This window comes from Musa acuminata, chromosome BXJ1-7 (genome assembly GCF_036884655.1).
Source record: "Musa acuminata AAA Group cultivar baxijiao chromosome BXJ1-7, Cavendish_Baxijiao_AAA, whole genome shotgun sequence".
NCBI classification, from domain to species: domain Eukaryota; kingdom Viridiplantae; phylum Streptophyta; class Magnoliopsida; order Zingiberales; family Musaceae; genus Musa; species Musa acuminata.
In genome coordinates this window covers 42,328,583-42,350,687 of record NC_088333.1, presented here as the reverse complement: position 1 = coordinate 42,350,687, position 22,105 = coordinate 42,328,583, and the positions used below count along the sequence as shown (strand labels likewise).

General features: G+C 40.9%; 4 protein-coding genes across 7 annotated transcripts; 3 read left to right on the top strand and 1 right to left on the bottom strand.

Moving 5' to 3' along the window:
- Window positions 1-131: 131 nt before the first annotated feature.
- On the bottom strand, window positions 132-1,794 carry LOC103992802 (CBL-interacting protein kinase 19). The gene has a single exon (XM_009412652.3). The coding sequence runs from the start codon at window positions 1,695-1,697 to the stop codon at window positions 279-281; it is 1,419 nt and encodes a 472-aa protein (XP_009410927.2). The 5' UTR covers window positions 1,698-1,794; the 3' UTR covers window positions 132-278.
- A 3,688-nt stretch (window positions 1,795-5,482) lies between these two features.
- Window positions 5,483-9,601, top strand: LOC103992801 (nucleobase-ascorbate transporter 2). 4 transcript variants are annotated; one of them, XM_065193392.1, is made up of 14 exons: window positions 5,483-6,245; window positions 6,367-6,438; window positions 6,704-6,880; window positions 6,979-7,079; window positions 7,323-7,398; window positions 7,680-7,739; window positions 7,868-8,052; window positions 8,138-8,234; window positions 8,314-8,400; window positions 8,483-8,541; window positions 8,630-8,721; window positions 8,816-8,893; window positions 8,971-9,131; window positions 9,234-9,601. In XM_065193392.1, the coding sequence occupies exons 2-14, from the start codon at window positions 6,397-6,399 to the stop codon at window positions 9,444-9,446; spliced, it is 1,428 nt and encodes a 475-aa protein (XP_065049464.1). In that variant the 5' UTR covers window positions 5,483-6,245; window positions 6,367-6,396; the 3' UTR covers window positions 9,447-9,601. The 4 variants fall into 4 exon arrangements, with proteins under 4 accessions (XP_065049464.1, XP_009410926.2, XP_018684542.2 ...); XM_009412651.3 differs by having other exon boundaries at window positions 6,341-6,438; XM_018828997.2 differs by having other exon boundaries at window positions 6,166-6,295.
- Window positions 9,602-10,118: 517 nt separating this feature from the next.
- Window positions 10,119-14,373, top strand: LOC103992800 (probable serine/threonine-protein kinase PBL23). Its single transcript, XM_009412650.3, has 5 exons — window positions 10,119-10,683; window positions 10,775-10,913; window positions 12,993-13,251; window positions 13,395-13,527; window positions 13,859-14,373. Exons 1-5 carry the CDS (start codon window positions 10,261-10,263, stop codon window positions 14,138-14,140), a joined length of 1,236 nt encoding a protein of 411 aa, XP_009410925.2. The 5' UTR covers window positions 10,119-10,260; the 3' UTR covers window positions 14,141-14,373.
- A 1,639-nt stretch (window positions 14,374-16,012) lies between these two features.
- Window positions 16,013-22,069, top strand: LOC103992799 (shaggy-related protein kinase eta). Its single transcript, XM_009412648.3, has 13 exons — window positions 16,013-16,258; window positions 16,819-16,927; window positions 17,103-17,189; window positions 17,278-17,337; window positions 17,424-17,693; window positions 17,769-17,843; window positions 17,934-17,990; window positions 19,020-19,160; window positions 19,262-19,312; window positions 19,390-19,485; window positions 20,167-20,250; window positions 20,497-20,598; window positions 21,571-22,069. Exons 2-13 carry the CDS (start codon window positions 16,874-16,876, stop codon window positions 21,664-21,666), a joined length of 1,173 nt encoding a protein of 390 aa, XP_009410923.2. The 5' UTR covers window positions 16,013-16,258; window positions 16,819-16,873; the 3' UTR covers window positions 21,667-22,069.
- The last annotated feature ends 36 nt before the right edge of the window (window positions 22,070-22,105 follow it).

Here is a 22,105-nt window from a genome sequence, read left to right as displayed (position 1 = left end):
TGAAGTCCAGTGAGGAAGCGGAGGTGATGATGACTGCTGTTTTGTTTGCCTGCTCGGTTTACTCAAAACTTATTGCAAGAAGGTGGAATGCGTATGACTGCTGTTTTGGTGCCTGCAAAGTGTAGCCAACTTCTTGCAGAAGGTAAATTTACAGATTGGAATCTTTCAATGAATACATCCAAATCATCAAATATGAAAGAAAACGATGCAAGCAACTGCTGCACAAACAGTGTATCTAATAAGATATGTCCTAATCGGTTATGTTTCTTCTCGCCTTACTATGAGCTCGAAGTGGTTTTGGCGACGGGAGGCGACTCGTAGATGAGGTGTTGCATCCCGGGCTTCAGCTCCTTGCTGCAGAATTCTTCGTACTCCTGTCCGTCCCCGGCCCTCTTCTTCACCTCCACCACCACAATTGACGGCGTTAGCTCGTATATCTCCACGCCGATGGTCAGCGGGCCCTTCTCTCCCTCCCTCGTTCCTTCCAAGCTGATCCGACAGGCCTTCCTTCTCACCTTGAAACTCATGGCCTTCGCAATATCCTCCAGTTTCGCCACGATCTCCGACACCGGCTCCTTGGACAGGAACCTAGTCTCCCCTGTTTCCTCGAACAGCCCCGACAGGTTGAAGCTCTTGGAGAAGGATATGATGTCGAACGCTGTGAGGCTCTGCGGCCCTCGCGGCTCACGCTGCTCGTAGGAGAACGACGCTGGACAGGAGGCAACGGAGCAGTCCGATTCAGACCCCGATTCGTAGGGTTCATCGTTGCTCTGCGTCTGTTCATCTTCTGGATCACCCAGGCTGTGCAGTTGGTTGTCTTCGATGTAGAATTCGACGCGCCGGAACCCTTTCACGAACCAGGGATTCTCCATGATCTCGGGGATGGTGATTCGGGTCTGGGGATTGACGTCGAGGAGGCGGTGGAGGAAGTGGACGAGGTCATCGGAGAACCACCGGGGGCACCGAAACACGCCCATGTAGATCTTCCGGTACGTGGTCAGGAGGCTGCGGTCGTGGAAGGGGAGGTAACCCGCCATGAGTACAAAGAGGATGATGCCGCAGGACCAGACGTCTACCTTTGCACCGTCGTAGCCCCTCCGGGAGAGCACCTCGGGCGCGAGGTAGGCCGGGGTGCCGCAGAAGGTGTGGAAGAGACCGTCGGCTCGCTTCTGCTCGGCCACGGCGGAGAGCCCGAAGTCGGAGACCTTCAGGTCGCCGCGCTCGTCGACGAGGAGGTTCTCGGGCTTGAGGTCGCGGTGGAAGACGCCGCGAGCGTGGCAGAAAGCGACGGCGGAGATCAGTTGCTGGAAGTAGGGGCGGCCGTTGTCCTCGTGGAGGCGGCCTTTGTTGACTCGAGAGAAGAGCTCGCCGCCGCGGACGTACTCCATCACGAGGTAGATCTTGGTCTTGGTGGCCATTACTTCAAAGAGTTGCACGATGTAGGGGTGGCGAACTCGGCGGAGGACGGCGATCTCACGCTTGATGTGCCCCATGTATCCGCCCTTGACGATCTTATCCTTGTCGAGGACCTTGATGGCGACGAGCTTATCGGTGAGCACGTTGCGGGCGACGTAGACCTTGGCGAAGCTTCCGGCGCCAAGGAGCTTCCCGACCTCGAAGCGGCCAAGGAGGAGGTCCTTGCCGTTCTTCCCTCTCCTCTCCTGCTCGCTCGTCGTCTTCTTTGCCGCCTCTGACATCAGAGATCGGATCCTAATCCTTCAACTTTCTGCTTGCTCCTCAAAGGCATTCAGATCGGGAGAGCGCGCTCTCCCTTCGCTACAACAACGATAGGTTTTTCCGAACGGAGTGGGATTATTAATGGGAAACGGAGGAAGCGTGACGGCGATGGGACGGAAACGGGGGACAGGTCGTCGGGTCTTCCGTTGGAGATAACGGAGAGTTGCCTTATTCTGTTCCCCTTCCGAACCAAAATTGGAGACGATATGTTGTTCCCAAATCAGTCGTTCCCACGACTCAACTCGCGATTCAAGCGACACGAAACGCGTGATAAGCAGAGCGATCACCTGGTCGTACCCCGAGTCGTGAGGCTTACTTCGAACGGTAGGTGGGTCCCGAGTTTACAACGAGAGAGCTATTAAATTGGGGACGCATCCAGCTGTTACTTTTAGATTCGCGTGATTCACGCAGCAGAACACACTCTTTTCCACCCACTCGTTAACCTTTGTGATGACTGGGAGACACGTGTGGGCTCCACTATCTCCTCCAATCACAAAGCGGGTAGTCGAGTAAGCCATTTCACACGAGTAGGTAAGGTATTGCTCTTCTGCCCTCGATGGTATATATATATATATATATATATATATATATACGACTATTCTTTAATATTTTATATCTTATAAATATTTCCCTTAACTATAAATAAGAGTAACTTAGTTCCCGAGACATACTAAGTTGGATGAGTAAGAGGAGACTATTCTTTAAAATATTTTAAGAATATTCTTCTCAACTATAAATAAGAGCAACTCAATTTCCGAGACATACTAAGTTGGCCGAAGATATTATTGTTTAAAATATTTTATATTTTAGAAATATTCCCCTCAACTAGAAATAAGATCAACTCAATTTCCGAGACATACTAAGTTGGCAAGAGTAGGAAGATATTATTGTTTAAAATATTTTATATTTTAGAAATATTTCCCTCGACTATAAATAAAACCATATTAGTAATTGTTGAAGACTTGCTTCGATTGACTTGGTGCTAGAGCGACCACACTTGGCAAACTCTAGACTCTTAAAGCATGCAAGAAACATGTTACATGGGAAGTCATTATGATGGAGAATCCATCTCTTTAGAAGATATAGTTTTTAAGATTCAATGATATTCAATTCTATAAGTTGATCCTCAATCTTTTCTTACATTAATACACACATACAAATAAATATATATATATATGCACATATATATATATATATATATATATATATATATATATATATATATATATACATACATAAATACTTATATATTAATTTATAGTATCCCAAAAAAATAAATGCAATTTTTAAGGTATATATATCCCAAATAAATGAGATATTATGATTTATTATTATTGATTTTGTTGTATATACAAAAAGAGTCAATGATTAACAAATTTTTTAGTTAAAATTGAGTTTGGCATATGAGTGTATATATATACCTTAAAAGTTTTAAAATTATAATATGTTATTATAGTTATTTATATTAGTTTATGTAAGTTAATTATTAGTTAAAAATAAATTATATCAATATTTAAAAAAAATACATCAATATTTAAATTATTATGTACATATATTAATGTAGAAGGTAAGGCTAATCTATGGGTAACATCATCAATTTTATCGATAATTTCATATGGTTCTATATATCGAGAACTTGGCTTATTTTCTTAAACCTCATAACTCCTTTTGTTAGTATTACCTTTAATGATATCTTATTGCTTATTTTAAATTTGAAAGATCTTACTTATTATCGGCATAATATTTATGTATGTTTTGATACCTTCGTACTTTGGTAAATCTTTTTTTTTGTCTATCTCTATTATTTATCTCACCAAATCTAATCCAATTTTTTTTTTCACCTATCTCATCCAAATGAAAATGTGATCCATAATTTCTATCATACTTCAAATGATGTCATCCCAATAGTTACCCAGTAATTGTTATTATAGGCAAACTCTATCAAGAGTAAATATTTACATCATAATCCCTTAAAGTCTATTATAAGCTCATAGCATATCCTCTAACATCTGAATGATTTTTTTTATTGATTATCTATCTGTTTGATGATGAAAAGTAGTACTATAAGTTAACTTTATCCATAGTGTCTTATGTAGACTTATCCAAAATTCTGATTTGAATTAGGAGTCTCTGGCACAATAAACACTAACTGTGGAATCTAATGATTTTATAGGTATATAATTGAGCATATTGATCTATGGAATATGAATAGGTAAGAAGTAGGCTATCAATCTATCAACAATGACTCAAATTCCATTGTCTTTTATTAGTTTTAGCCAAACATATAACAAAATTTAGACTAACTTCTTTCTATTTTCATTCGAGTATTTACAATGTTCTCGAGGTACTTGTTGGTCTATTTTGATTTATTGACACGTGAGACACTTCTCAATAAATTGAATTAAGATTCTTCATTTTTTACTACCAATAATGTTATTTCATATTCTTGTACATTTTGATTGTTCCAAGGTACATTGAGTATAAAGATGAGTATGTCTCTATTAAGATTTTTTATTTTATGTTAGGCTCCTTTGATAAACATAATATATATTGAAATCTTTCATCTAAGTAGTAAGAATAATAATGAATAAAAAAAAAATTATTTATAAATTTAAAAAATTACAATAGTACTTTGACACCAAACTCTAAATATTTTAATAATCTTGATTTTTTTTAAATTCTAAAAAGCATTCTTTGAAATACAATATCCATAATTGAGGGATAATATTAGATGCATGTACTATATATATATATATATATATATATATATATATATATAGTTGTAAGTCTTTTTTTTGGTTAGGTAGGATTTTATTAATTTAATATAAGATAAAAGGTTTAGATAAATTGATTATAGAGAGTCTTAGTTAATTCAATTAAGAGATAAGATAATATGATATTAGTTTAAGTTATTATTCTACGCTTACAAGTAATTATCCTAGTAGATCAAAGCATAGAAGACTTGAGTGTCAGTAAATATTTTATGAAATTAAATATTATTATTTTTTAATTCCTACCATATGTTTTTTCTTTTTTGTGTTTCAAATCTTTCTCACTTTTATTTGAGAAAGGTTATATGCTCCCAATTTTAATACCAATTATATCCTATTGAAATGTCCAAAATATGTTTGCATCCCAATAATTATACTATTTATGCCTTTGGAATCCTCTCAACTTCACTAATTATTTGATATATAAGGATTTTAATTTTTTTTTCTTTCTCTAAAATCTTTTAAATCTTTTACTAAATATTTTAAATTTGTTTGAGATATTTATTAACTTAAGAATCCAAAGAATGGCACAGAGATCAAATCTTTTCAAATTAAATTAAAATTAAATTTTTTTATTATTTTAAAATATTCATTTCAAATAAACGAATAAGATGAGTGGGACCCGATCAACTCTACCACGTTAGATCGAGATCCTCTTTTCACATTAAAGAATAAGATCACCGGAGAATAAGATCACCGGATTTTGCATGTCTCGGACTCTTGGTTTTAGGATGCATTTACTGGGATCGCTGCCGGAGGCGAATCTACCGGCAGCTTTGGCGAGCTGAGCAAATATTTTACAGGAGAAATGAAGGCGTCAGGAGATTCGCCACCGCTGATCGCGTCGAGGCTGACTCAGAACCACACCCTCACTCCGACCGTCTCTTCACATCTGACTCATCTCTGTCCTTCTACATCCTTTTCTTTTCGACTACTTAATCCGCAGCCCAAAAGCTGACCTCACACCCACCTCCCCTGTCCGTGGAACTCCCTAATCTCTCTTAGCTGCGATCACCAGATTAACTCCAATTTGTAATTGTTGGACGTAATCGTTCCAGCTTTTCAATAGATTATGTCAGGCCACAATTGCGACCACGCAAAAGTTGTTCTCATCGACGATGATGAAACTTTCGTCCCTTTCTCCCTGCCTCTTTTGAATCGTCAGCAGTCGCCATAAATGCTGAAGAGCTGCTCTCATGGCTGGAAACTACTGCGCACGACACACAGCAAGGCCAACGGGAGAATTCCCATGGAGATAGGTATAAAGCAGGGAGAGAGAGAACATAAAAAGGGCAACAGAGTGGGTGGGTGGCATAGTGGTTTTTGTCCCGGACGCAGCCTCCTCTACCCTTTTTCTCTTGCCAGCGACGACACTCTCTCTCTTCCTTTTCGTTCGTCCTCATCCTCTGCGCGTCCTTTTCCAACGCCTCCTTTTCCCCTCGCAGCTTTCACCAAATAATTCTTCGGTTTTTTTTTTGCCTCTCAAGACCAACCTTTTCTTTTGTTGCCGGATTCCTCATCCGCTGCGCAGTGGGTAAAATTCCTTCTTGGTGTGCTATTTGGAAGATCTCAGAAAGGTCGGATTTTTCTTGGAAGCCTTTCCTCCCCTGTTTGGGTGTTCGGGAGCTCTGTAGGTCTTGGAGATGGCGGAAGTCAAGCCGGAGGAGATCGTCACGCATCCGCCCATGGATCAACTTCAGGGATTCGAGTACTGCATCGACTCCAATCCATCTTGGGGTGCGTCCGATTGCTACTGAGCTTCTCGACTTCCTTTTCCGGTTTGAATGGTATGTATAGACATGTTTGCATTCTGATCGCATACTGGATTACAGGAGAGGCCATTTCTTTGGGCTTTCAGAATTACATATTGGCGTTGGGCGCAGCGGTGATGATCCCAACCTTGCTGGTACCATTGATGGGAGGAAGTGACGTAAGACTTGCATACTCGTGTATCAAAACCCATCCATTTCGTTTCCTCCGTATTCCCTTCTTGGTTTTCTCCTCCTAGTCATCTACTTCGTTGGATTCTGATGATTGAACAATCCCTTTCCTTCTAATTATTGAAAATTTCCTTCACATAAAAGAAAGAAAGAATCTTTAAGAAGTGAAATAGGAGAATGCGAGAGAATGGACATGGGAGAGACACAAAAGATTTGTTCTTGTTGTTGAGGTTAATGGTGAAGTCCTTGCTGCAGGATGATAAGGTCAGGGTGGTCCAGACATTGCTGTTCGTGACCGGCATAAACACATTGCTTCAAACCCTGTTCGGGACTCGCCTTCCAACTATCGTCGGTGGTTCATACGCATTTGTGGTTCCGATCATATCCATAATTCACGACTCATCCCTGGCAAGGATAACTGATGACCACGAAGTAAGTCGACAAGTTGTTTGGTCAATATAGCCCTCTCTTTTAGTTGCAGAAAAATCTGCAGTCAGATTCTTCTGTGGATTGGTTTGATTGTGTTGCAGAGGTTTCTCCAAACCATGAGAGCAATACAAGGAGCTTTAATCGTGTCTTCCTGCATTCAGATCGTTCTGGGTTACAGCCAGTTGTGGGGTATCTTCTCCAGGTACATCTGCTTCTCTTTGATCATTGGATGTATCTTTGTCTCTTGGTAGATTGCCCGGCAGCGTGATCCAGCATATGTGAGCCATGAGTTCTCAAGTAATCATCGCTTGGATCAGCCAACTCAGTTGCCACTCGACGAAGAACAAGTTGGCAGTTTAGCAGCATCGAACGCTCCATCAAATGGATCTTGTGGAATCTGTAAACATGCACAGAAACATGAACTAACCACAAGCTTTTGTTTCAGATTTTTCAGTCCTCTGGGTATGGTTCCGGTGGTCTCGCTGGTAGGATTCGGTTTATTCGACAGAGGATTCCCTGTGGTACTCCTCCTTTTGCTTCTCTTTTTCTTGGATATCAGTAAGATCTGTGACGTGAAGAGATTAGTGAGCTTTGCATGACATGATGCTGTTGTAGCTTCGATAGGTCAATCGTTTAGATCCTAACTGTGCATTCTGGTACATGTCTTGCATGTCCATTCATAAAATCTGAGAAATTTTCTTGTATGTCAGTTCTTTCTCCACATAATTTACTCTGAAAATAAAAGACAAGAATTCAGATTGCTTTCGATCCTGAAGCCTAAGCTGGATGATGAATGCATCAGGTTGGGAGATGTGTGGAGATTGGCGTTCCGATGCTCATCCTCTTCGTTGCGGCCTCTCAGGTACAGATGCATCTTGTATGCTTTGGTGATGCAACTCCATGGAAGATCATGCAACTGACTTCAATTTGTTTCCTTTTTCTGTCTTCCTCCAACTTCTCTTTGGGATCCAAACCTGAGAACTCGATCAGTATCTGAAGCATCTGCACGTTAGACGGCTGCCCATATTGGAGAGGTTCTCTCTTCTGTTGACCATCACCATCATCTGGGTTTATGCTCACTTGCTCACGGTCGGCGGCGCCTACAAGCACCGCCCCGAGCGCACCCAAATCAACTGCCGCACTGACCGTGCCGACCTCATCTCCTCTGCTCCCTGGTACTCACCCAGCTCGTCTTGTTTCCTTGGTCCCTCTGTAACGCCTTGCATTTGCTTCGGGCTAACACATGGAGGAGGCTTTCAGGATAAAGATTCCGTACCCGTTGCAATGGGGTACACCAACTTTTGATGCTGGCCATTCTTTCGGGATGATGGCTGCTGTTCTTGTATCAATGATTGAGGTAAGCATCAGCGACGTCGAACACCACCGTCCCCGTCGTTTGTTCTCGTTAACCTAAATGGTCTCTTGTTTCCCTGAAGTCAACAGGGGCTTACAACGCTGCAGCCCGCCTCGCTAGTGCAACACCGCCTCCAGCTTACGTTCTCAGCCGAGGCATTGGATGGCAGGTAGATGTCTGTTCAGGTTAATCATGAGCTATCTATCGAGCGAATTGTGTGTTGATATCTGCCATGCCGCATGAACTAACAGGGAATTGGAGTTCTTCTTGATGGACTCTTCGGAACTGCAACCGGTTCAACTGTGTCAGTGTAAGATTTCACGATGTTCTAATGCACATTCACTGAATCATGAGTATAAATATTACGATGATTACTAACTGCGAGCACAAGCAAACAGGGAGAATGTGGGGCTTCTTGGATCAACAAGGGTGGGAAGTCGGAGGGTCATTCAGATCTCTGCTGGCTTCATGATCTTCTTCTCCATCTTGGGTGAGTGATGAGCAAGCAAACCATTCTGAACCCGTCAATTAGGTTTCAGCATCACGGTGTAATGTTGAAGCTACTCCTCCTCTGTCTGGCACAGGGAAATTTGGAGCTTTGTTCGCCTCCATTCCCTTCACCATCTTCGCTGCTGTTTACTGTGTTCTGTTTGGTATCGTGGGTAGGTTCTCCCGTCGCTTCTCCTCCGGTTTCAGATAAACACCAGTGTTTAGATCATGATTGATGTTTCTGTTCCAGCTGCGGTGGGGCTCTCCTTGTTGCAGTTCACCAACATGAACTCCATGCGCAACCTCTTCATCACGGGCGTCTCCATCTTCCTCGGCCTGTCCATTCCTCAGTACTTCTTTCGCTACACTGCGAGCGCGCAGCACGGTCCAGCCCACACCAAGGCAGAATGGGTGCGTATCACTTGCGCTCGTTTGCATCTCACCAGCCTCGGAGCAAGATTATTAACATGTCAATAATCTGGATTCATATGTGTGTTCATTGTGCTGCTGCAGTTCAATGACTACATCAACACGATCTTCTCCTCTCCGCCAACGGTGGCATTGATCGTCGCGGTGTTCCTGGACAACACGCTTGACTTCAAGGACACCGCCGGTGACCGAGGGATGCCGTGGTGGGCGAGGTTTCGAAAGTTCAAAGGAGATGGCAGGAACGAGGAGTTCTACACGCTCCCCTTCAACCTGAACCGCTTCTTTCCCCCTCGATGAGGCCGATGAAGGAGGAGAATGGCGAGACTCGGATCATTGAGCAGAGAAAGAGTACAGGAAAATGTAGGCTTTAGCTGAATCCAGCTTGTAGTCATTTCATGTATATTTATTTTGGATTTGATGGTCAATAATACCATCTAATCTTTTTCTGCTAATGCTCCTCTCTTTCCTTCCTTCCTTCCTTTTCCCAGTCGAGATGATCTTTAGCTACTTAAATGAGATAATTTATGATCATCCCCGAGATCTTTGATATTATTAATCGGGAGAGAATGCCATGTTGTGAGAAGGGTCAAAGCAGAAGAAGCATGATGAAGCACGATTCACAACGTGTAAACTTACCCTGGTTCCTGCTGCGTGTCCGCACCTGCACAGTGTCCCGCGCAAATGAACCATCTCGTTGATTTCGAAACGGGATGGCCCGTTGTGATCTCGCGATGAGCGGAGCATCGAACACGCTTATCCTCGAATCACGAACGACCAGATCGTCGAAATGTCATGTTTCGATTGCTTCGTGTCATCTTCCCTGAGCTGAAGCACACACGCGAAGTCTCCGTAGCTAGCAAACACTCGACCTTTGCAGCCTTCGGCAGCGGCCATTGTCTGCTCACAGGTCCCATGCACGAAGCTTTTCATGTTTAAATCTTTTGTCTCCTTCTCTCTCTGTCTCTCTCTCTCTCTAGCTTTTGTGTCGTCTTTTCAAGCTTGTAGTTATGCCTCTCACCATCCTCCTTCCGGTCTCATCAATGTACTGTACATCGCTCTTCTCCTGCTAACTTCGAGCAGGGATCAGTGTCACTGTGTCAGTGCTTCGCCAATGGACGCGGAGGAGAGGAGGGAGGAGAGCGTGGCGCTGGTGGTGATCGTGGTCCTCGCGGTGCTCGCCCTCGCCTCCCTAGTCGTCGCCCTCGGCTACTACTGCTACATACGCAGCAAGGTGTCCCAGCGTCGAAAGGCCTTCAAGAACGAGGCCCGGGAAGAGGCGGATCACGAGGAGGCGGCCGCAGCCGGCGGCGGAGAGGTGGAGGTTGTGGTGGCCGCGGGGAAAGGTGGGGGAGGAGTGCAGCTGTTCGCCTACAAGCAGCTGCATGCCGCCACAGGCGGGTTCGGGAAGGGGAACGTGGTCGGGCACGGGAGCTTCGGGTCAGTGTACAGGGGCGCCCTCCCCGACGGGAGGAAGGTGGCCGTCAAGCTGATGGACAGCGGCGGGAAGCAGGGGGAGGAGGAGTTCAAGATGGAGGTGATCTCTTCCTCGGGATCATCTTTTCTTGATGTCTTCTACTCTCAGCATCTATACTGTTCAGAATGAAGCTAATTGGGATCGAATGCAGGTGGAGTTACTGACGCGACTCCGGTCGGCGTATTTGCTCGGACTAATCGGCTACTGTTCGGAAGGTGGTCACAGGCTGTTGGTTTATGAGTACATGGCCAGCGGCAGCCTCCAGGAACATCTGTATCCAACCGGCGGCGGTACGTAAGCCATTGTTTCTGTGAAGATGCATTCGATGATTACTTCTGGTTGTTCGTAAATCGAATAATGTTATGACATTGAATTGTAGGGGGATAAACAGTTCGATTTTGGTTGTTGGTAGCACTTAGTATGGCAAGATTATTGCTGCATTCAAATGATTTATGGTGTTGCATGTGCCTATGTTTTGTAGCTCATAGGCCATAGTGCAATCAATTAGGACTTACGGTTTTGTTGTTGTTGTTGTCGTTGTTGTATAGCCCAGGGTTTTAACGTTCCAAGTAGATCAAGAATTCACGAGGAGAAAAAGAGAAAACAAAGAGGATAGGAACCAGAAAAATGTGGTTTTAGGAACATTAGCTATCAATTTAGATGCCATGTATCAACTTTGTCAATCCGAACCATGTCTTCGTGGTGGGTGAATTCATCATGGTTCCCCACTTTATAGTGTTTGTCCCATAGAAAACCTGGCATCATAAAGTATCTCTGTTTGTATCACCTAATTCTCCATGTCATTAAAAAGACATTCAGGAGTAGGTTGTACAGCTATTTAATTAACAGGATCAAAGGCACTTTACATCATTATCTTATTCCTATATCTCAACCTCCATGCCTGCAATTATCTTGTGTTTGTTTCATTTTAATTGGCATAGGTAAACAAAGAAATATGAAAGTGAAAGGTGAAATGGTTTAAGATATTCAAATTGTCTAAAAAAAACAGGTCTCACACATGTTGAATCCCAGTGATATGTTCCAAATATCAACTGATGCCCCCAAAAACCTTCTTGGTATATTGCTGAAACAATTAACCATGTAGAATTGCAAAAGATATAGGATGCAAGAAGAGAAGAGATTTTATTTTATTTTTGGGTGGTGGAATAAGGGTCGTGGCAACTCTGAAGATAATGTTACCGATTGGTGGATTATGATGTCAGTAGTCAGAATGTAGGTGGATGATGCTATCAACCGGTCGGCTATTTCAGACAGCTACGAAAAATGTATGACTGAAAATGATATCTTGTATGATCATATAGCAGTAGGAGAAAAACAGAACAACACTTCGGAGCTACATGAAATTGATGTTAGGAATTTGTGGTTGATGACAAAGGAATATGGACCATAGCAGGCACATTATCTCTATGGTAATTTTAAGACAGTTGTGCATTTGTAGTGAAAAATCATGGTAGATGAGTTTGTTTGGGAGCACCAATCAATTGCAAATTGAAAAGTTTTGCAATTAAGATGACAATGAGTTCGTTTCGAAGTCATTCTTTCTGACCATTTGGACAAATTGGTTAATCTATCACAATGCTAAAACCAATATTAACATGCAAGAAAATTAACTATTTGTACAGGGTATGCAATCTAGAGTCTCTTGTTTCTGATTTGTTGGATTTTAGTGACATGTATCAACTGTAATAGCATTGAAGGATTATTAACAGGATCAGCTGCTTCAAAAATACTAAAAACCGGTGATTTGATTCCACATACACTGCTATCTTAAACAATTCATTTGGGGCAAGTTTGAGAATTTTGAATTGGATCTGACTGTGTTAGTAGAGTTTGTAAGAGGTTGCATAATGGGATTTAGACAAAAAATCATTGTTCACAATGGCTAATGCTATCGATGTCCTTTAGTACTAGTTCATGTCAAAAGAGGAAAGTAGGAACAGTACTAAAAGCCTATAAACACCAATAATTTCATGGATGGATCCTCAAAAGCATTATTAATGACTTGTAACATCCATCACAACAACTTGTTTCAAGGATGATGTGACCATAAGAGTCAGAAAACCTTAGAAGCTTTATTGAAATCAGGGATATTTCATGGACGTCATTTTGAGAGCTAGCTTTCTTTTTGTATTTCCCTTCCTACGCCATCTTTAGCTATATGATATTTAATTTTAAAGGAGCTTGATATCTCTATGGGTTGTCAGAACGATAAATTTTTCATAAACTGCTGCAAGGTGTCTCACGAAGTAATTGCTTTTGCCAGAGAATGATCTATACATCTGGTGTCAGTCATGTACATTTGCTTCTGATGTTAGGAAAAATATTCACAGCTTGAGTTGGATGTTCAGGTTCCTATGGTGGTGTGTCAAATTTGGAATGGGAGACGAGAATGAAAATAGCACTTGAGGCTGCCAAAGGCCTGGAATACTTGCATGAGGAAGTCAATCCACCAGTAATTCACCGAGATTTCAAGAGCAGCAATATCCTCTTGGATAAGAACTTCCGTGCAAAAGTTTCAGATTTTGGTTTGGCCAAATTTGGATCTGAAAAAGCTGGAGGCCATGTTTCAACACGAGTTCTAGGCACCCAAGGATATGTGGCCCCAGAGTAAATATGAAAACCTACTAATCTCAAGTTCTTGTGATTGATGGCATTGTGGCGTTATTTAAGCAGATACAACTGACTAAGAATTTTTTGAAAAAAATAAGTTTTTCTAAACCTATTGTATTGAATTCCTTATTCTTCTGCAGATATGCATTAACTGGGCATTTGACTACAAAATCAGATGTTTACAGCTATGGTGTTGTACTCTTGGAGTTGCTTACAGGCAGAATTCCGGTAGATATGAATAGACCTCCTGGGGAAGGTGTTCTTGTGTCTTGGGTAAGTGTGCTATTTTCTCATTGCCGCTAATCTACAGTGTATTATGCCCTCAAAGCGACAAGATGAATAATTACTATATACTTAGATGAGTGCATGCTAACTTAATCTGATTGCAAACAGATGTTGATCTATTCTGGCACAGGTGCTCAGACAAAACATTCCTACCATCTTGATTCTATCATATATGTTATCCTGATTTTGTTACCATTGTTTTCGCAGAGAAAGAACAGTGATACATCTCTTGTAGATTAACTGCTTGCTTAGAAAGGCGATGGCTGTACTTTCATTAGTTTCGACAGATTAGGCTAATTTTCTCATGTGATGATACTAGGCTCTACCTCGACTGACAGATCGAGAGAAGGTTGCACAAATTATGGATTCAGCAATGGAAGGGCAATACTCCTTGAAAGAAGCCGTACAAGTTGCCGCAATTGCTGCCATGTGTGTGCAGCCAGAGGCCGATTACAGGCCTCTGATGGCAGATGTAGTCCAATCCCTGGTCCCTCTAGTGAAGCACAAGTCGACTGCAAGGATTGGCGGTTGCTCCAACTTACACACACCGAAATCTCCAGCTACACCTATCTGTGCCAAGACTACTACCACCACCTCCTGAAGTATGCACTCAACATTGCTTATATCAATCTACATTGCATTAGCATTAGGTAGTAATAACTAGGTCTCATGAAAAACTTGGTTTCACTGGTGAAACAGCTTTGTCATATATTTGTTTGGACCGCTGTAAGAGTCGTAAAAGTATATTTAGATTCTGATATAGTGTTTATTTATATGGAGTAGTTGTTGAGTTCATGTAATATAATCTAGTAACCTTTCTACTTTCATTTGGAAGATTACCTGTGCAAGAATCTGCCTGCTTTGACTCCCAACCTTGTGTGACAGATTAATGCTGCTGTTTTCTGTTTGCAGAAAGCATTACAGTGATGTTAATGATAATTAGTCCAACTTGCCTTTATGAAGTAGAACAAAGACTTCCAAGCGCATCATCTCCTTATCATGAGCAGCATAATATCCTTTTGTCTGTGTCACTCTCCTTGGACAACCTTTGTGCCATGGCGGGGCCAATGTGTTGTCATGCGGGCCACAGCAAGCTCGGACAGCAGGGAGATGCAACTCTTGCCCCACCCTGATGTGGAAAAGCCATTAATAATCTCTAGCATTCTGCTCAATCATTTGCCACTGATGATATATACCTCAATTTGCACTGGTTTCCATGTACTCCTCAATCCTCCTCCTTTCATATGCTACTAATTGGAAGCTGTGACAGTTAGTTTTAACCAAGGTCTGTCGTACCGGACCATACCGTCCGGTACGGGCGATACGTACCGGTCCGACAGGCCAACGGTACACAGACTGTCCTTATCGTACCGAGCACTGTAGCACTATTACAGTGCTCGGTACGCATGAGTGTACCGTGTACCGAGCGGTATACCGTACCGTACCGGTACCGAGCCCGGGTCGAAACGCCGGTACGGTACGGTACGGCGGACCTTGGCTTTAACTATTTGAAATGATAAGTGTGAAATGATTTGAGTTGATTGATTTATAAGACTAAATCAATACATTATTTATTGATATGAGTTTATGTATTTAAATTTATTTATTTGGTTTTATTATAAATTAATCCAATATTGAAAATGGATAAGATTAATATTGATTTATAAAGATCTGATTAGTGTATTATTTTTAACTTTAACTTAAATATTTTGATCGATGATTAAGACCAAACGAAGTTATAGGTTAATTAGTCCTATCAATTTTCTATCGGCTTGAATCATGATAATAAAAGTTATTTATGATTCGTAAATTTAGTTAAAAAAATCAAATTCAGTCTAATCTTTTTGTCTTATTTTTAACTTATTCAATTTAATAGAATTAAAATTTTTTTTGTCAGCCTTGTCATCATTTAGAGCTATAAAGAGATATTAACAAAATCAACAAAGATAATTTAAATTTATAGAATTATAATGAATAAAAATTATATCTTTCCATCCAAAAACATTATCTTAGTTTCAACATAAGCTTAATATTATGATCATAATTCAACATATTTTAGGGTATTTAGATAACCAATGATGGAGCTCCTTAATAATAGTCATGATCACGGTTCATGAATCAAATCCGAATTGAACCGTTCTCGACGGTTTGTAAATTGAATTTGATTAGTTTGAATCAATAATTTTATAGTTTTAAAAATATTTTTATTTTAAAAATAATAATAAAAAAGACAGTCTAATTGGAACCGCCCGAACCGGAATGATTTCGGTTCTTGTTTCTGATTTTAGGAAACCGGAGTCATCAGTTGCGGATCTAAAATAGGCCCGGTTCGAAACCGTAAAATAACGGCCGGTACATGATGTCCGCATATTGTAACGGTTATGAAAGGCCGTTACGTTAAACAACGCGGTTCGCTGAGGAGAGGGAGGAAAAGACTTCCTTTGGAAACGTTTTCTTAAGAATTGTTTTTTATTCATCGCATTTATTACATTGGACGGTCTCGAGTGGCCTCCACCGGAAAACGATGGAGCCGACGACGATCTGAAGCGAGTGGGGTCTTCGCCGCAACGCTTTCTTCTTCTTCTTCCTCCTCGTCCTCCTCCTTCCACCACATCGAACGGCCTCGCTGCCGCCGGGATCTCATCATCCGCAGGTGCCGGAGCACGACGCCCTTGTACCCGCCGCCCCTACCCGCGTCTCGGAGATGGCCGAAGGCAAGGTAGCCTTTTCTTCCCCTTTGTCTCTTGTCTTCCTTGATCGAATCCCCTGCCTCCTCGGTTTTCTAATGTGAAGAAACAAGGTTGCTTCTTTGAGGTGATTCGAGCTGGACCCTTGTGATTTCGGAGCGTGTCGATAGGTGCCTACCCATAGTGAGCCAGGAAAATCTGTTCTTGTTGTGGATTTTTTTGAGTTTGGCGGGTGGATCTGATGTGTGCTTGTTCTTTCCCCCCCTCTGATCTATTCTTGTACGAACTCGTCCTTTTTCTCTCTAAATCTAGAGAAGATAACGATGGATTTAACTATCTGATGTATTTGTTATTCTGCTGTACTAGTTTGTGTGTGTTATTCTCATGCGGTGACACACCCGGTTTCTACTCTAATCTTGTCCGTTTGGGCTTGTCGTTTGCTCTAATAGTAATTTGGTAGCAATTCCTTTCATTGTCTTCAATGCATCCAAGAATTGTGGCTAAAACAGAAAAAGGTCTTAAGCAATTTTTTATTCTGTTTTTTCAACATCACTTGCTCACTTTTCAAACTATTTCCTATTTGCTGGAGAAGGGTGGCCACATTTTATCGAACAATCTTGAGGACTCCTGGGATCTTGTCTTATTTGATGTTCTGTGGAGTTCTTGCCTCGGTCTCCAACTTTATATCACCAGTGTTCCTTGTAAGCTCTGTATACTTCTACATGTTTAGTGCCTTTTAATCGAGTTCACTTTTTGGTGACCATGCTTGTTTTCAACTGTTCTGATAGGTCACCTTATTGCTTGGTGCTTTAATATTTTTTTGCTTAGATAGAAATATTAGTCTAAATTGATCTCCTTTTTATCTTCGTACCACAGCAAGCATCTGTTATGGAAGGAAGTGATGGGGTCACTGGTCATATCATTTCCACCACCATTGGAGGCAAGAATGGTGAACCCAAGCAGGTTAGGAGCCACTAAACTGCTTTATATAGAGATGCAAATTGGTTGCTATCGTATCTCGGTAATGTGAGTTGTTTTGCTTGTGCTGCAGACCATTAGTTACATGGCTGAGCGTGTGGTGGGTGCTGGCTCATTTGGGATTGTTTTTCAGGTTTTTTGCTAATTTTTTGTCTGGGACTTGCATAAACCCGTCGCACCATTTAGTGCCTTGGCTTCAAACATGCTTGTCTTTGGCAGGCAAAATGTTTGGAGACAGGAGAGACTGTGGCTATAAAAAAGGTGTTGCAGGATCAGAGATACAAAAACCGTGAGCTACAGCTGATGCGCTCAATGGATCATCCGAATGTGATCTCTCTAAAGCATTGTTTCTTCACCACGAGCAGAGATGAGCTTTTTCTCAACTTGGTCATGGAATATGTGCCGGAAACACTATTTCGTGTTCTAAGGCATTTCAGCAGTGTGAATCAAAGGATGCCGCTAATCTACGTGAAGCTTTACACATATCAGGTATATTTATCTTGTCGCCTGTGGATACTCTTTGCAGACACATGAATGAGAGTACTAAATTGGATATTTGTTCAGATATTTAGAGGGTTGGCTTATATGCATACAGTTCCTGGTGTTTGCCATAGAGATGTTAAACCACAAAATGTTTTGGTGAGTTCCCATGGCCTTAAAAGTTTATATATTTTGTCAAGTTTGATCAAGTAAAGTCTTTGACTTTTACAATTAGTAGAGCTTCTGCAGGTAGATCCTCTTACCCATCAAGTCAAGCTATGTGATTTTGGAAGCGCAAAAGTTTTGGTATGTTTCACCTGGAACGAAACATGGACTGGTTTTCTTTGTTGTGCCTATTTTGGTGCTCTTAAATGGATTGATCATTTACAGAATTCTCAAAGAACATGCATTAACTAAAAAATTGCTGAGAGGGAGGTTGCATCACAAAAGAAAAGTGCATTGTTTTTTTATTTAAGATTATTGAGAAGAAACATCCTTTAGATTCTGTTTAATTTATCTGATATTTTCTATGTAAATTTGGGGCACTCTTCCTTTTGCTACTTGTTTTCAGTAATGTGGAGATTAAAGAGTAAAGAAGTAATCGTCATATTTAGACTTTTAGCAGATGTGAGGCATTGTGATGGCTGAATCATGTTCTGATGAGATTTTAAGACTAGCTTACCCTATAACAGGAAACACAGCATATTTGCTTTCTCAAAGTAATGATTAAAGGATTGGCTACCATGTTTTCCCATGCATGGCACTGTAGACTAGCCTTGTGAAGTTAAACTAGGCATCTGCCTGCCGGAGTCTTAACATTTTCTGGTTGGCACTGTACACTTAGAAAAGTGCTTGCTTTGCCATGGCTCATCAGATTTTTACTGCAAATTAATGACACTTTCTGATAGTCAATTTGTCCTCTTAGAAAAAGTGCTTGTTTTGTCATGGCTCATCAGGTCTTTAGTTTCAATTAATGACACTTTCTGATAGTCATCACCCTCCTAGAAAAAGTGCTTGTTTCCTCAAATGTAGTTTGAATTGATCCACAAAAACCAGAAAAAGGGGGGAAAAAATAGATAAAAGAGAGAATAAAGAATTAAGGGAACAGCTAGTGGGTTACCAGATATAATTAAATTTTTATTTTTTCCTATTCAAATTACCTGTTTTTGTTTCATAAATATCTTCGAATTTTGTAGGATCTCCTGCATATAAGATCTCTGACTGTAGCTTTCTTTCCATGAAGGCTACTGCAAAATATTTCGATCTTTTTCATTATTTGTTTTCATTTGAATTTAATGTTGCTCTTCTGTTCTTCTAATGGATTTGGCCTATCAGGTCAAGGGTGAACCGAACATTTCTTACATCTGCTCTCGCTATTATCGTGCTCCAGAGCTTATTTTTGGCGCAACAGAATATACAACATCCATTGATATATGGTCAGCAGGTTGTGTTCTTGCTGAGTTACTCCTCGGTCAGGTACTCTTTTGTCTCACCTGCATGTATTTGTGCTTTAATAACCTTTAAGAAGCGTTTCTTGAATTCTCACCTACCGTATCCAACTTTTACATATTTTTCAGCCATTGTTTCCTGGAGACAGTGCTGTTGATCAGCTTGTTCAGATAATCAAGGTATTATGTTGCTGCCCTGCTGGTAAATATTGGTTGAAGCAGTCATAACATTGTACGAAATTTCTTTTCATATGCAGGTTCTTGGAACTCCAACACGTGAGGAAATTCGGTGCATGAATCCTAACTATACAGATTTCAGATTTCCACAGATAAAAGCTCATCCATGGCACAAGGTTAGTTGCATCCACTTTTTCACCCATGGCACAAGATTAGTTACAGTCGCTTTTTTCATGTTGTCTTTGGTTTTTGTACAATCTATCCTTTTGAATTTCATAACGTATGATTGCAAAAGAGTGTCAGCAAGCTGCAATGATAAAGCTTGATTCTTTTACGACTAATATGCATAAACAGATGACACCCTAAGTTGAACCATTATGGTTCGGTTGTGTTGTTGATTTGTGACATCTGTGATTAGCTGATGTTATCTGCATTTGTAATCTTCTGATGGTCTCAGTACTGAAGTTTTTCAAATCAAGGGATGATGCTAAATTTGATTCTTTGGACTTCTACTACTGAAGTTAATGATAGTATATTCACTTTAGCTTTATAAACCAACACAATTGTTCTCCCACATCTGATGTGCCACTAAACTAGGATGATACAGTCTTCCATACTCTGGGTTTGAAAATATAATTCAGAATCACTTTGGAATGGTGCATGTGGGGTCCACCCCAGTGATGGTCTTATGTAGTAATGTGCTTCAAGCTCCATCCACAAATAGCCTTCTTTGGTTGCTTATTTATCAAGATACTATTCCACTGCTTCGGTTGCATATTTAGATATATGTAGTGAATATAATATGCATAGTATTAGCCTTTTTCATTGGAGTTTTACAGTAACTTGTAACTTTTCAGATATTCCATAAGCGGATGCCTCCAGAAGCAATTGATCTTACATCACGCCTTCTTCAATACTCTCCAAGTTTTCGCTGCACTGCAGTAAGATTCCCCCCAAATATATTTTTAGGACTGATGTGACTGGCAGCATAGCAACTTTCATATACGGCAATATTTATGCAATATTTTATGAATTTAATTTATATAATATCTGGCCTCAGTAAAACAGAGTGAAATGCTGTAGGTTTATAAGATCCTTGAATCTTTTATGTACATTTGTCAAGTTACAATATAAGATCTGATATTGCTATCAATAATCCTTATATAACTTGACGTATTCTATTGCAGCTGGAAGCATGCACTCACCCCTTTTTTGATGAGCTACGGGATTCAAATGCACGGTTACCAGATGGTCGTCCTCTGCCTGCACTTTTTAACTTCAAACAAGAAGTAAGGAAACCAGCTTCTATAAGCTCCATCTGCCACACACATTTCTCTCCCTGGGCACTTCTATAGTTCCTACTTTTCTTTGGTAGCCGCATCAGTTGTAAGTTAATATTTGATAGTCACTACTTTTTCTTTGACAAAGTTTCTGTTTGGCTTCAAACACAAGGACAAGCTATAGTAAGCCTCTTGAAGGCTATAGTAAGATCACTGTTCTTTTCCACACCCCTCAGTGGGTTTTCGCTAGTTTAAGTTAAGCCTCCAGTCTACCTACTGAATTTTTCTACCCATCAGTATTCTCTCTTATCTTGGAATTTCATCAATAATGAAACTGGGAATTGTTTCTTATAACTTAATTGCTTACATTCCGATCGAGCAGTTGTGAAATTGTTGAAAGAAAACTTCATGTGGGCCTATGGCGTATCACCAGGTTTGTTTATCGCCACCTTGCTAGCCGATACCATAACTTGTAAGTGGCTATGAGTTTAGCTGAATCTCTCCTCTTAGGATTTTTTTGTACACCCTTGTGTTACAGGGCTTTGTCTGCATGCCCATCTAGACAATAAGGACAGAAATAATTTTACTATCAGAATCGGTTGGGCAGATGACTAGGCTACATCAACGGATGCTGTAAATTGTAAGTGGTTATCGGTTGTGTTTAATGTGATATCTCATCTTGGGACTCTGGTGAACCATGCATTCCAGGGTCTGTCTGGATGTCCCTTTTAGTCAACAAGGATGATGCTGACGTTGACAAGGGAATTGGTTAAGATGATGTGTGGGAAGAGTAGGGTAGGATAAAACTTAGTGTCCATGGAATTGCCGGAGTGACGACCCTCCATGACCATCTGGTTTATTCATTCTACAATCATACTTAACTAAGCAAACTCAGTAAAGGTTGAGACTTCACATTGAAAAATGTTGTGTAAAAATTTTGTTCTTTCTGCAGATGGTTTAATCCTGGAAATATTTTTGCAGTTAGCAGGTGCATCACCGGAGCTCATTGGCAAGCTGATTCCAGAACATGCGAGGCGGCACTCTGATCTCGGTTTCTTGCAAATGCCTGGGACGTAGTACCACGAACTCTGGTTAGAAACAATCAAAGCAGTAAATGGGTTTTATGCTGGCGAGCAAGAGTGCCAGATTGGTGAGAGCTAGAACGGTGGAGCTGCTATGTGTTATTTGGAGTGTTATTATATTCTATGCTGCCTGTCGATATCTGTGTATCCTAAGTTATTTAGGATCAAGGGGGGGCGATCGTAAGCGTCCTTTTGGTAATGTTTTGCTGTTGTATTCCTGCACCAGATGCGGTAGAGAAGTCGAAACAAGCTGGCCATCTTCATCTTAATTTCTTTTTCCTCTAGTAAGATCAGTGCATAACAAGTTTAAGTTGCTTGTAGCTCATGTAACCTATTTTTTTCCTTGTAGATGTGACTAATCCAGAAATTGAATGGAAGTATCTTCTTGCTTGTACTCAGTTTCTTATTTCAGTTTCAGAAACCTTTTTTGGTCA